Source organism: Centruroides sculpturatus, unplaced genomic scaffold (assembly GCF_000671375.1).
Source record: "Centruroides sculpturatus isolate CEXI.00-Female unplaced genomic scaffold, Cexi_2.0 scaffold1438, whole genome shotgun sequence".
NCBI classification, from domain to species: Eukaryota; Metazoa; Arthropoda; class Arachnida; order Scorpiones; family Buthidae; genus Centruroides; species Centruroides sculpturatus.
Window position 1 is genome coordinate 178,858 of NW_019385604.1, and position 14,111 is coordinate 192,968.

Genomic DNA, 14,111 nt, shown 5'->3' on the forward strand with positions numbered 1-14,111 from the left:
TGTTTCGATTATACAAAGACGGTACGATAATTTTTGCATCGTGTCAAATCGCGTACGGAGGACTATGGAATTTTCGGCTTTAATTATATAAAAAATGTAAAGAAAGGAAGACGAATGGATATATACAGACTAAAAGTGGAGAATTTCTTTTTATTTTAGCCGATTATTCGAGACAGACGAATTTTACACGCGAACTTCGGAATGGATTTTACGCAAAATACTGATAGAAATTCGTTTCAGGTCTAAACGAAGCCGGCGAAGAACCCGTTAAAGAATCGAATTCCGAGAAAGAAGGTAGTTTAAGCGATTTGGGCCAGTTATTTTCCACGCCCGCAGTCTCTACTTCACTCCCAGATTATTTCTCACATTCCTTCTTACGCCACTCCGCGCCTGGTGACGGAGCCACTTCCAGTTTGACCGAAACCGGCGGTACGCCGCCCTCTAATAACTTGTTGGAGCCCTTACGACCCCTAAGCGTCGGTAAGTTCCTCCCTTTGCTTTATTTAAAACCGGCGTTTTCGCACGGATTAGCGGGTGTGAATATTTGAATATCTTCTCACCTCCATTCCGGAGAATGTAATTTCCTTTATAAACTGTTTTAATAACCCGAAAAATTGGTTACTTTGGAGGGAACGTCCCGTTATTGTAAACCATCCGTAATCCGTTCAGTCGTGGGAATCCTTCATTAACGAATGAATAAATTTGAATAAAGAATTCTCACCACGTCTACAAATTAGAGCATAAGTGTTAAATGGGGTATTTTGTGTGTATTTCTATTTATAAATCTGAAATTTGCGATTAATGATTTTTTATGTATATTTAAATAACTCTCACCGATGTAAAACTTTATTACGATAATTAAACTCGGGAAGGGCTACAACTTTTAATAATGGGAAAGACTTGTGTCGCCGTCGTACGTATTTAGGAAAATTCGTTTTAAAGTCGATTGGCTTACATAAATTTTACCAAAGCTAAACTGCTTAAATATCGACGGATCGAAGTCAAATTGTGGTTTCTTCTCCATCTTAAATTAGGAATTTTTCGTTATTAATCTTTCTTCAGAAAAGACAAAATCGGCCAACGACGACGAAACGGAAAAACAAAATGCTTCGGGTAAGTCCCTGGATTGTTTCGACGCCCTGGGACAGATGATAAAGCAAAGTCTGCCCTCGTCCGGAGCACCCAAACTGGATTTCCCCAGGTAATTTACATAAATGACTTTAGTTTCCGGAAAATCGCTTATTATTTACACTTATTATCGCCATATTTAGCACTCCTCAAAAGATACCGATGAATCTGCTGCAGAAACAGTCGACTCTCCTTCGGTCGGCACCCTTTCGGTCCTCTTCTACCGGATCCGTTAACGTCCCGGAGACAGAAAGAGCCAACGTTTCGTCCAAAAATTCCACCGTCGAAGTTCTTCCCCTCGATATTTTTGTACCTTTGGAGTCCATCAAACCAGGTGCGTTAAACGTTCCTAATATTCACGCGTTCTCGCCAGAAATTAAATACTAAATTTCGACGAAAACAGCTTTTTAAAATGATCCGTATATTTCGCTCCACCGCCTTTTATTACAAACCCGATGTAGGTTTTTAAATTACGTAGACTTTTCCACGACGGACAGAAAAATAAGTAAATACTCGAAACGTTTCGTGCCATATTTTAACACGGAAGAAAATTATACGCCGAAGATGACTGCATTAGCAACTCCGTCTCGGGATAACCCGTAATTGCCACTTCACAGCTGGGTGCAGTGGCGACGTGTTTACTAGGCAATAGTAGTCGGTGGTGGGCAAAACGGGGGAGACCCGCAGGTGTTCCCGATGTAGTGATCATTGTGTATGTATATACTGTATATGCATATGCGTATGGTTGTTTTCGTTAATTATATGTATATAGTATATTCAAACAATGCTTGCATTGTTTACCCATAGATAAATTTTATACGGTTTGTGTGCAATATTTTATGAATGTATCGAAAACCGTTATAACGTACTTAAAATACTTTAAGGAGACATTTCGCCTCTGACTCTTCCGGAGAAGAACGGCTTGACGGTGGTCATTCACTTCGGAAAAGACCGACCCAGATCCGACGTGACGGTCATGGTGGTGTCGACCATGAGCAAGAACCCGAGTCCCGTCAAGAGTTTCAGTTTCCTGGCCGCGGTGCCAAAGGTAAGCACCGCATTAACAGCCTTGTCTAATTAATTTGGTCTTTCCTTGCAAAGTAACGCCGACTTTTCCTCACCCAAAATCCGATTTTCGTCCGGATTCAGTCCTAAGCGGAAAATTTCGTTAAAATGGCCACGTTTACAATTTTTACGGATCGTTTTCTCGTTTTCCAATATTAAAATGCTAATATTTTACTTTAGGTCGGGTATTAAGTTTTACTTTCCTAGGTGTTATGTATACATAACAATAAATATTGGAATCGTGTCAAATTCGACTATAAAATAGCAAAAAAACTTAATTTTAAGGGTAGAGATTTGTTTTACGAAACACTGTAAATGCTAAAATGCTAACAACAAGTAAAATCTTTATTAATTCAGACCCCTCTCTTTCTCCATCCCCTCGACCTTTCATCAAAATTTAACAGCATCAATGCCCCTTATATACAAGCTGCTGTGCCAAATTTCATTTCTTTTTCTTCACCTGGTCCTGAGATATTAAGCAAAATAGATGCAAACACACACATTCACGGATTTTTTCCGACTTTTTTGGGTTTAGGGGTTTCAAAACGTGGAGATTTGCAAAAAAAACTCTGAGGGTCAAATATGATACTTTCCCTTGTTATGCATCCATAATGGCCAGGAAAGTAAAACATTAAAAAAAATTTCTTATTTCGCTTAATGTTTCAGGACGGGGTGAAGATTAAGAAACGAAATTTGGCACGGTGGCTTGTATATAAGGGCATCGATGCCGTTAAATTTGGTGGTTAAAAGGTGGAGAGGGTGGTGAGATAGAGGGGTCATGTATGTCGAGAGGGATAGACAATGAAGATTTTATTCGTTATTAACATTTACATTCTTCTATAAAACTCGCCTCTATCCTCAAAATTAAGGTTTTTGCCATTTTATGATAAAAATAAAGTTTTTATAGCAAAATCTGATAACAGATGGAGAAACAATTTATTTTTTGCTTAATAATATAAAAGTGTTTTTGATAAAAACTCTTGTAATAGCTGGGAAATTCTCGTTGCTAGATTTTTTAACATGCCCTAAGTACTGGAGTGGTGGAAAACGCGGCGTTATTTACACAGTCGACCGTCTTATCGATTTTGAAAATTTACCTTAACGATAATTCCTATTCCGCAGACCATGAAAATAAAGCTGCAGTCTCCTTCGGCCACCGACCTACCCGCCTACAACCCCATCCTTCCTCCAGCCGCCATCACCCAGGTGTTGCTACTGGCCAATCCCAATCGGGTGAGTACCGCCCACCGTTGTTTTTAAGGTGTGGGGACGATGAACGATGATGGAAAGACCCCGAAATTTCTTTTCCAGGAGAAAGTGCGGCTAAAGTACAAGCTTTCCTACTGCATCGACGGACAGCAGTTCGCCGAGGCGGGCGAAATAGAGAATCTTCTGGGCCCGCGGTGACCAGCCCAATTTTGTATTTTTCCACCGGGTGGGGCCGAAAACCCCTTCGCGTTTTAAATAGCCGACAACCAATAAATAAACGTTTATTTCCGTCGTTTTTCTTTTCCTTCTTACTTCTTATGCCGGTCCCGTCCACGCCTTTTAAACAATGGCCGAGCTCTGTCGTTATACATTACACGAAACAAATACTATTCAATAATTGTTAAGTTGCGGCTACTACCGTTTTTACAGATACCTGTACTTGGAAAAGGCCCAAGGCAGGGTTCTTAACCGGTGTTCCGCAAAGTGTCTCGAGTGTTGCACGAAAAAAATTCTTTGTAAGTTTTTATTGCAAACGTACAGTACAACATATATCCACGTTCGTAGACAATTCGATGTTTCCATTTTATTGCTTCGTTGTTTCTCGACAATAGTAAACAAAATTGCTTAAATTTTTTTGAATATATTGTTGCTAATGCTCCGTATAAGTATACGAATGGTGTTCCGCGGCTCGAGAAAGGTCGAGAACCACCGGCTTAAGATCGTAGTGAAGAAAATCCGCCCGGGGACTTACATTTAGTAAGGGTTACCGGGGCCGGATAATGGACTGGATTCCACCTCCCGCCGACCTCTTTCCGCCCCCGTTAGAAAATAAATCCTACCCATCAGTTAAATTTCGGATGGATTAAAAGTTGGTGGACCCGGGGACCTATTCTGAACTCTTCCGATAACTCAACGAGAGCGACACACGGAACATTCGATAAGTCCTCTTAGCGAAAGGCAGTTAACGAACCTTAGACAAATCGCTATTCTGTGCTTCACGTTAAGTGGGTTTGGCTACGGGTAGTCGGTCGAGATGCGTCTGGGTTCCACGCTATCGATAGCTGTTAGGCTTTAACCAATCACAGTTTAGTTAGCATTGTATTTTTGTCACGTGACTGCAACCCGCTATTTTCTAAGCGAAGCACGTGGTTTTAGCATTGTCGCGTACCAGCGCTAATGAAATAGTTTTGTTTTAAAATGTCGAAGAAAGGCCAACGAAGCCAGCGAACTACAAGTCGCCAATTCGAGATGCTCGTTAATTTTATAGAAGACAACTCTAATGTTAGGGAAGTTAGACGCTTTCTTTACCGTAAAAGATCGCCAGAAATTGTAGCAAGAAATAGCCGATGGAGTCCGTTCACAAAAAGACCCAGAAAGATGGCGAAAAGTAACTGAGAGCTTAGAATATAAATATATGACTATCATTTTAATTTATACATATGCGAATGAAACCTATTTCAGAAATAATGTTCATGATATAGCTACTTACTTTAAATTTTAACAATAAAGCAATTACATTATTCATACAATATTCCTAAATAGTTAAGGTAATTATTTTTAAGCAATACAAAAACATAGTTTATTAACTCTCTCTCCAATTGCTCGTGAAGTAAAATCATTCTTACATCAAAGGATGCCACGCTGTTTTCACTTTCGTTACATTCCTAACGGCAGGTTGAGAATGACCGATAACAAAAGCTTAGTTATTGCACGTGGCTCGAAAACGAAACGTACGGCTCGGAATAGCATTTTCACGGTTGATTAAACGCGAATCACGTGGTTCCGATAAAAACTGGTTTTTATTGTATTCGTTAGCTTAACGATACTACTCAGAATAGGTCCCCAAATCTCCAACCGGCATCCCGACCACTTTCTTACAATTTTCGGTAGACGTCCGGTAAATCGAATGTAGAGATAAACAGAATCGTATGTATTTTCCTCGGGCCTTCCTTTCTCTTTTCTGCCGCCCGGTTCATTCGACCAACTGCATGATGACCAACAGCTGCGTGGTGGTGGCGCCCAGAACCTGAATCGAACCACAAAAGGTTTATTAGTCGTGTGAAATATCAAACTACGAGCATTAAGTTTTGGCTCTGCAGGACTCGGGACACAGGTTTATTATAATGACGGTATACATTTCGGACTCTTCTTCGGCCGTATTTGTTACTTTTTGATGGATATATTTACAGGCGTCTACAAAAATACAAGCGGTTTCTCGTTACAAACATTTGGGTTCGGGATTAAAATGGTTCAAAATTACATTTTTATACATACATAAAAGGAATATTGTACGATCTGTCTGCTAAAACGTATGTAACCTTAAAACAATATTTTTTGTAACTAATCTGGTTTATAACTTTGTATTACGTTTGTTTACTATAGTATTTACTTCACAATTAATTTCATTAGCAGCAATTATATAATCTCCGATTGCTATTTGTACAGAAAACAATACAGTATAACGCGTGAAAAATCCCCGAAAATGAAGTCATTCTGCAACAAAATAGAATGTTTCTTTTATGTATGTATAAAAATGTAATTTTGTACTATTTTAATCCCAAACCCAAATGTTTGTAACGAGAAACCGCTTGTATTTTTGTAGACACATATATATCCACCAAATTGTAACAAATACGGCCGAAGAGGGACAGACAACCTGTCTGAAATGCATATTTTCGTCATAATAAACCTGTCTACTTAATTTCTTATGATTACTCCGACATCAATACTGTGTTGTGTGATAAGTCCTCTGGAGCCAAAACTTGTTACAATATGATACTGAGCACCAAGAACAAAAAGCAACTCGCCAATTCATTAGTCGTATTTCGGCCGCGAACCGAAAGATAAACGCGAAAGATTTCTCCGTTTGCTCGGACGGACATTTTAGTTTCTGGTGACCGGAACCACGCTAAAGTGGGCGGTCGAAATTCTAGATTAGAAAATTTCCCGTGGCCTCCGCCGAAAATTCTGTCCGAATTTTAAAAAATGCATTCGTCCGTTTTTCTAAATTTAGGATTTTCGGAACCGACGAAACTTCTAATGTCGGAACGTTGATTTTGGAAAACCGGATACAGTCGACCCCCTATAACACTGTTGATTATTCTGTTTTATATGAATTCCATGTTGTACGAGTCACTTAGATTTTACAAATACATGAGCCATTCACAGCCCAGCACACATATTTATAAAATCTAAGTGACTCGTACAACATGGAATTCATATAAAACAGAATAATCAACAGTGTTATAGGGGGTCGACTGTATTAATTTTTAAATTTTTATCCATTCCCATCGACGGATTAAACCTGCTTTTGGCCTGGAAATTTCTGCGCCCACCTTCTCGATCCCCGTTTTTATTTTCGCTGGTCGACGTCTCACGGAATTTCCCGGAGAATGGGTTAATTAAAATTCCTCACTTCACCGCCCCTTTTTTCCTCCCAAAGTATTTAAGGGAAACGAAATTCCCGGACGCTGGAAATGTACCGAAATTCTCTCATTTAAAACAATGGATCGTTAGTTCCCGATAGGTTCTTGCCTCGTTATCTGAAGAAATGACGGAAAAAACTTTCTGGCCGACGACAATTTCTTATTTTCTTCGAAATTTCAGACAATTTTTTTACTTATAAAAATGGTCGAAAGTTTGTTTATTTAAATTTATCCACACCGCATTATTCTTTCGACCTTTCCACTTTAAATCCTAAACTACGGACTAAAAATTTTATTTTTTAATAGTATCTGCGGTTAGTAGTTTCAATGCATTAATAAGGTGGGAAATACGTTCTAGAAATCCATAATATAGAATGGTCGAGTTCTCGAATCGTAAATCTCTTGCATCTCGATGCATACGGATCGACATTTTGGATCCAAATAGTTCTTAGATTCGTTAACGGGTAGAAAGAGCCGGCGGGAAGGAATGTTTCCGTACGAAATTACGCAAATCCTTTAGTGGTCTCTCTGAAAACTTACCAATACAACCCCAACGCTAAATTTTAGGAGTCGCTTAGGTTACGCTAATGAGAGCGGGACAATTTTTGGAAGTTTGGGAGTAGTTGCCGTACCTCCCGCGCCGGGCGGGAAGTCCTAAAAACTTGAGAAATGATATCCCCTATCATTTCTCAGTGTTAATAGAACGACGATGTCCGACGGATGAATAGAAAACGAATAGTGCCGTATTAAACGCGTCGTGTCGGAAGCCGTTCGTATCTGCGAAAGGAATTCGGCCTTTACGACTAGACACGAAAGACAACGTATTAACTTTAATCCGGGAGTTACTCTGTCGTGTCGACTCGAAATTCCCCGGTAGTTTCGCCCCGTCATCCCTCGATACTCTCTATAAGTAAAAATTTGCTTAAGTTTATTAATACGAAAATTTTTCCATACTCACTTTGAGTACCGTCCCTTTGGATAGAACGAATAAGCCAAAGAACGATATGCCAAATTTTGTTCTTCCCATCTGTTGCAAAACACTAAATACCTAAAAATCGAATTTAATGAATAATAAACACACGAAAGTTTAGATAGAAAATTACAACTTTGAATCGGTACTCGCCATCATTTCCTCTTTCAGATCCACGGCTTTGTAGTACAACAGATATATCTGACTATAAGATTTCCTTACCTGTTAAAGTAAAAAAAAATGAAAGACACTAAAAGTCACGTAGAAAGCTTAAAAAAATAGAACCTACCTCGGTAGTGACTTTAGACCAAGAAAACATGACCAGGAATATGAAGACGAGAGCAGAACTTAGGAAAGTCTTGAGAACCAAATTGAGTTGAGGGTTGTGTTTGAAACTACTGAACAAAGTATAAATGACGATGACTTGGATGGCGATGACGGTACTCATGATTAAAAATATGATCAAACTGGCAAATTTTTCGGTGGCCTTCAAGATAGCGGAGATTCCCAAGTAAGTTTGGTTGAGATTCATGTCTGTTACAGAGCGACCGTTGCGAGCCCAATCTTGTATTAGTTGCCTGAATTTCGAGAGCTTCCACATGATTCTTCTGTATACAACGAAGGTGGCGAGGAGGGCGATGACGAATATATTAACGTAATAAATGAACAATACGTTAAAGTACACGGAGCAGAAGACGTCTTCCATCGACGTAGACGACGTCGAATATTCTTTCACCACGAAGACACCCGTGGTGGCGGGTAGAAGGAGGCTCATTACCGCTGTCATCCCTTTGATGGTGGAGAACTGATTATCGATCACCTTCCAGAAATGGTCTACGATTAAATGATTCTTTGGACTATTCTCCAGTGCCTTAGAGAGCTTCTGGAGAATCTTCTCGACTCTAGAAGTGGTCAGAATGTTGTGAATAATGCACACGAAGCAGCAACTGAGAATGGCCGTCGATCTGACTACGAATATCTTTCCCGTGTATTTCTCCTCGTAGCAGAAATTTTTCGAGGTGAAAAATTTGAAAACGTACGAACAAACGGGAGACAAAATGATAACTCTTACGAAATTTCTGTAAAACAAATGGAATTTCAACAAGGGAAAGTAGGACGAGTTCTTGTAGTGGCATCTGACGCGGTTGACGATTCCAAATATCTGAGCCACCATAAAAGTCGGTTGTAAACTGCATTGTAAACACGTACAGAAATGTCTGTTGCAGTCTGTTTGATGGTTATTTTCGTTTAGTTTACTGTACATCGTCGTTTCTTTTAAGGGGACGACATTCTCTCTTGCCGGATCGTCGCAAAAATGCCACCAGCTATCGATTTCCCGATCGATACTAATTGGTTACCTACGCACTAATTACTCGCCGTCGCCTTTCGTAAGCGACGTTTACGTAACACTTGAACATTTAACACGTTTTACTAGCGAAATACAATTTTTTACATACCGAAATTCCTGTTTTTTTCAAGTGGAATTTGTCCTCCAGTTAAATCTTTCAAAGTTTTGTCCGGAATGGCCGTTTAATTATCGATTTACGGCTTTGTTCTTACGGTTATTTCGATTTTTTTCCCCACGATGTAAACCGGAGTAAAATATACTTCTATAAAAACTTTACTAAATTTTCTAACATTTTTACATTTAAATTAAATATTAATTGGACTGCAATTTAAAAAAAAAAATTTGAAGACAATGGAAATTTATATGTAATTCCGGGCACGGAAGATCGGGGTCCTTCTACGTTATTTTACGACGATGTAAAATTACGTATAATTGCATCTATAAATTATTTATAAATTTGATAGACAATTGCAATGGTCAAATTTATTTAGTTTTTTCCAATTTCCGGGCACTTAGGGTCTCTTGGTGCACGCCTCTAGTGTTTACCGGGCAGTTGAGCATCCCTCTTTACAGTATTATTTAATTAAGGAGATTCTTTTATAGAATTTAAGAACAATTCTTTCGTGTAAACTTCTAAGAAGGACTCTTTACATATAAGCCTAGTATGTATTTTATAAGGACTTCTACGAAGATCGTCTTCGTACAGTACTGGATCCGTACGAAGAATTAACTTTATATATTCGTAAAAAATCCTACGCCTAGAGGTGCCATCTAGTGATTATAAACGATACTAAATGCCCACTAAATTTTAATTTTTTTTTTAACGAATACGTCGCACGTACAAATAATACACGACATTAAACTTGTTAAGAAATAATGGAAAATACGACCTAGATCGTAATTTCTTTTTTACTTTATCGAGGAAAGTACATCGCTCTGGGGTTGACCCACTCTTATAAACGGTCACTAACCTCTTATAGAAGATTACGATGTCGATAACATTTCTAAATCTGGTGTTACTAGATTTACGACATTCTTTTATCGCGTCGAAATAAAGCGAGAATTGTTAAATCGAGGTTTCCGTAGATTTCTCTTCGATTTCTTTATAATAAATTACCGACGAAACCATCTCGTTCGTACGAAATTAAAATATATTTATATATAATTTTTATTCGATATTACGAAAGATATATTTATACACATTTATTCGTTGTATAATGCCTTAAAACGCGAGATTTTCGATCCTTACCGGAAGAATACTTTAAACAATGGAGAAAATTGGTATGGTGACGTTGGTCAATTGTTGCCTTATCATGGAAGCCACCTGAGCTTCGGCCACGTTGATAATTGACTGGGGATCTTCGTTTAATTGTTGCGTTAAAAGCATGGATAGTGCGGAAGTTAAATTACCCAACCCTCTGAGAAGCACTCGGATTTCGCCCAATCGCCTGATCTTGAGTTTGTCCAAATTTTGCCGGGCCACGCCGTTCATCATCTGCGTTATCTGTACCAGGGCCTCGGTGCCCGTCACCCGAATGTCGGCGTCACCGTTGAACAGAAGCGTCCTGTAGTCCTTCATCACCCTGTAACGGGCTTGCACTTTTAATTGCTCGAATCCCAGCACGATGCCCAGCGTTATAGATTCGTTTTTGCACATAACGTAGGCGGATTTTCGACGTTCCACCGTGGATATGCCCCTCACTCCGCCATTGTACAGGAAGATCAAGATCTGAAAGTCTTCCACTTTGACCGACGTGTTGGGGAAACGGAAGGGCTCCATCAATCTGATCAACCTCCTGCCGAATCTCAGCAGGGTATCCACGTATTCGTCCAGGTCTTGGCCGTTTTCGCAGGGCACCTGCCTCTTGACCCTACCGGAACTTTGCGTCTGAACTTCGTCGATCAGCTCTCCGAACGAGGTGCTAGCTCCTTTGTTTATAATTTGCTGCACGGATCTGTAGAGGTTATCTTCGATGTAATTTTGTATCCTTTCGATTATGGAATCGCCCACTTCCCCTAACAGATCCTCCGCTTTGGTCAGCAGGGGTTTCTTGGCCAAATTTCGGAATTTCTTGACGGCGCGATCGTAAAAACTGGTAAGCGACGTCTGAACCAGGACAATGTCGTCTTCCCTCTTCCCAAATTTGACTTTAGCCGACCAACTGGTGTCGAAGTTTTTCAGGACCGCTTCGAACCTTCCCACGTCGCCGATGGACTGGGAGAGGGGAGGATGGAGATAACCTTTTATTCTGTAACTGGAAAGTATTTTTATCTCCGGGCAGTTCATGGACACGCTGGTCCTCATGCTGTCGAAGTTGCTGGCCACGTCTTTGATCCTGAAGTCGCCCAGACCCGTCACCACCGTCTTTTCTAGGGTTACGTTGACAAAACCCGTGGACTCTCGAACCACGAAGGACATAGAATCGATTAAGAAAGGGTCCAGCGGCGGGATATCCGTTCCCGAATGGCCGTGAAGTATTATCTCGCGCACTTCTTCCAACTTCTCTCGTAAAACGTGATGAAGGGTGTTTGCCAAATTCAACTGCTTTTCGTCTTTAGCGGATCGAGAAGAAGCCCTCGAGTCTAAAAAAAAAANCGAAGTTGCTGGCCACGTCTTTGATCCTGAAGTCGCCCAGACCCGTCACCACTGTCTTTTCTAGGGTTACGTTGACAAAACCCGTGGACTCTCGAACCACGAAGGACATAGAATCGATTAAGAAAGGGTCCAGCGGCGGGATATCCGTTCCCGAATGGCCGTGAAGTATTATCTCGCGCACTTCTTCCAACTTCTCTCGTAAAACGTGATGAAGGGTGTTTGCCAAATTCAACTGCTTTTCGTCTTTAGCGGATCGAGAAGAAGCCCTCGAGTCTAAAAAAAAAAGAAATTCCATTATAACTATTCGTAAAATATGTTAATTAATTAATAAATTTAAGGTAAAAAAAGCAAGTCTTTTCGAAGATTACGCGATGCAAAGATAACAATTAAAAATAGCACAAATTTATGCCCGGGAGGCCATTTTAGACTCTGGGCCACAACGTAAATTTCGTTTTCTACGCTATTAATTCGAAACGAATACCGCAGAAAGATAAATTAATAGTTACTACACATCTCCAACATTATCATGTATCTAATTACGCGAACTTTTGACGTATAACATAATTTTAATCTATTGTTTTACATATATTTAAATACCGTATATAAAACCATAAAGACGGCAACTACAGTCGTACATTAAGTAATAGAAATAAAAATAGAATTTAAATTGTTTTATTAAAAATATCTTCTTATATATAAATAGATTCTTCGGAAAAAGAGGAATAAATCTACTTTGAAAGTTTTCAAAAATATTTCCCAATTCCCAATAAAGTTCTAAAACGTATTAAGACAGAAAACGACATTAAAATTCGAGGACAGAAACTATCAAAGACCCGGTACCCGAGCCTCAAACATTCCAAAAATCTAACTTAATTATGGTTATTTTAACCTACGCCAAGCACCCCCAGAGTAGAACTGTGCGAAAGACCACTAAAGTTTTTAAGAAACGTCGATATAAGAGAATGCCGAGGGGGAAACGGGCGCTTTAATTACGAATTGGAAAGAGGTACGCTCAGTTAAGCGTACCTTAAGTGTTTTTTTTTTTTCTTTTGTTTGGACGTACCTGAATGGGTGGTAACCAGAAGAGCGGCCGCTAGAAGAAAGCAGAGGAACCGCATGGCGCCCAGCGTAGAGTTTAGTGGAAAGCAGTTACTTGGCGACTAACGAAATTGGCAGCGGCTTCCACCAGGCGTTGACATTTTACTCTTAAACTAGGCTACGATGATGTCCCATTTTTCCCTTTCTCCGTCGAGCGGGAAAACGACCGAATGTAGGTCGGCGTTAATTCGCGTTATTCGTTTAGCGAATCCGAGAAATTAGGCTTTCCCCGAATGATTAGAAGATCCAAAAAAAAAAATCCACAATAAAAAAACAAACAAACATTCTAATTGAGTTTTAAATTAAAAAAAAAAGTATGGCAAAATTTCGTTGTTTACGCGTGAAGAAATAATCTTCTCTCGAGGATGGCCATAATCCACCGCCGTTCTCTCAGCCCATACCTTCGGAAAACTTGCGTGACGGATGAGGATTTATCCGCCAAATTCCCTCTTCGGACAAAAATAATTAAATTAGAAACGATTTCCGTCTCGTCGTGTTCAATTATTTTTAAATTATTTGCAAAATCATCGTCGACTGAGACGAAGATGCGGAAGATTCCGGATGGTGGAATACCACCGAAAGAATCGAGGATGGGCATTTGTGGCTTTGATCCGCCAGATTGGCGTTTAAAACGCGAATCATTCGAACTTATAATAATAATTTTCGCGAAGTATCGCTAATTATTTTACATTTTATTCACGGTCGTTGGGGTGGGGTGAGGATGGATCACTTCCGAAAAAAAATTTGCATCTTATGTGCGGATTTTGTAAACTTTCCCCGTAAAATTCGTGTTCTAGATATAAATAATTTAAATATAAAATCATTTCCGCGTCGTTATCACTAATTATTTTAAAGAATTTTTCTCGAAGTTACGTAAAATTTAGGATTGAGAAATCCGACATTATTACAAAGGAGTATGACCAAAAAAAAAATTTAACAATAATAATATTGTAATGTTATTAGACTGATAAATGTAAATGAATACAACAACTGGATATTACAACATATTTCTTAGACTATTTTCCTAAATTTTTCTTCTCTAGTTTAAAAAAAATAATAATAATATGGGGCCTAATTTTCTATGTGAAATGAATACTAGGCCTACTTTACATAAGTAAATGTCCCTTTTATGGAGGTTTAAAATACATTTTAAAAAATGAACTCGAATATATGTATTCTTCTCGTTAATTAATTGAACTTAAAACTATAAAATCCGGATAATCTATTAAATTTTTTTACCCTCGACATTACGAAAGATTCATTATATCACAA

At 39.1% G+C, this 14,111-nt stretch overlaps 3 protein-coding genes across 3 annotated transcripts in view; 1 reads left to right on the top strand and 2 right to left on the bottom strand.

The window, feature by feature from the left end:
• LOC111640515 (ADP-ribosylation factor-binding protein GGA1-like) overlaps positions 1 to 3,690 on the top strand; it is a 40,836-nt gene extending 37,146 nt beyond the window's left edge. Inside the window, exons 11-16 of the mRNA XM_023386532.1 lie at positions 241 to 480; positions 1,063 to 1,201; positions 1,272 to 1,462; positions 2,013 to 2,176; positions 3,316 to 3,426; positions 3,505 to 3,690. Coding sequence (XP_023242300.1) covers positions 241 to 480; positions 1,063 to 1,201; positions 1,272 to 1,462; positions 2,013 to 2,176; positions 3,316 to 3,426; positions 3,505 to 3,600 — 941 coding nt within the window. The 3' untranslated portion in view covers positions 3,601 to 3,690. The remainder of the gene's footprint in view (positions 1 to 240; positions 481 to 1,062; positions 1,202 to 1,271; positions 1,463 to 2,012; positions 2,177 to 3,315; positions 3,427 to 3,504) is intronic.
• Positions 3,691 to 4,195: 505 nt separating this feature from the next.
• LOC111640512 lies at positions 4,196 to 9,458 on the bottom strand. Its single transcript, XM_023386524.1, has 4 exons — positions 8,087 to 9,458; positions 7,951 to 8,019; positions 7,786 to 7,875; positions 4,196 to 5,428 (listed from the first exon to the last, which is right to left on the bottom strand). The coding sequence occupies exons 1-4, from the start codon at positions 9,059 to 9,061 to the stop codon at positions 5,375 to 5,377; spliced, it is 1,188 nt and encodes a 395-aa protein (XP_023242292.1). The 5' UTR covers positions 9,062 to 9,458; the 3' UTR covers positions 4,196 to 5,374.
• A 749-nt stretch (positions 9,459 to 10,207) lies between these two features.
• Positions 10,208 to 13,453, bottom strand: LOC111640516. The gene is made up of 3 exons (XM_023386533.1): positions 12,805 to 13,453; positions 11,784 to 12,014; positions 10,208 to 11,728 (listed from the first exon to the last, which is right to left on the bottom strand). The coding sequence occupies exons 1-3, from the start codon at positions 12,857 to 12,859 to the stop codon at positions 10,407 to 10,409; spliced, it is 1,608 nt and encodes a 535-aa protein (XP_023242301.1). The 5' UTR covers positions 12,860 to 13,453; the 3' UTR covers positions 10,208 to 10,406.
• Positions 13,454 to 14,111: the final 658 nt, after the last annotated feature.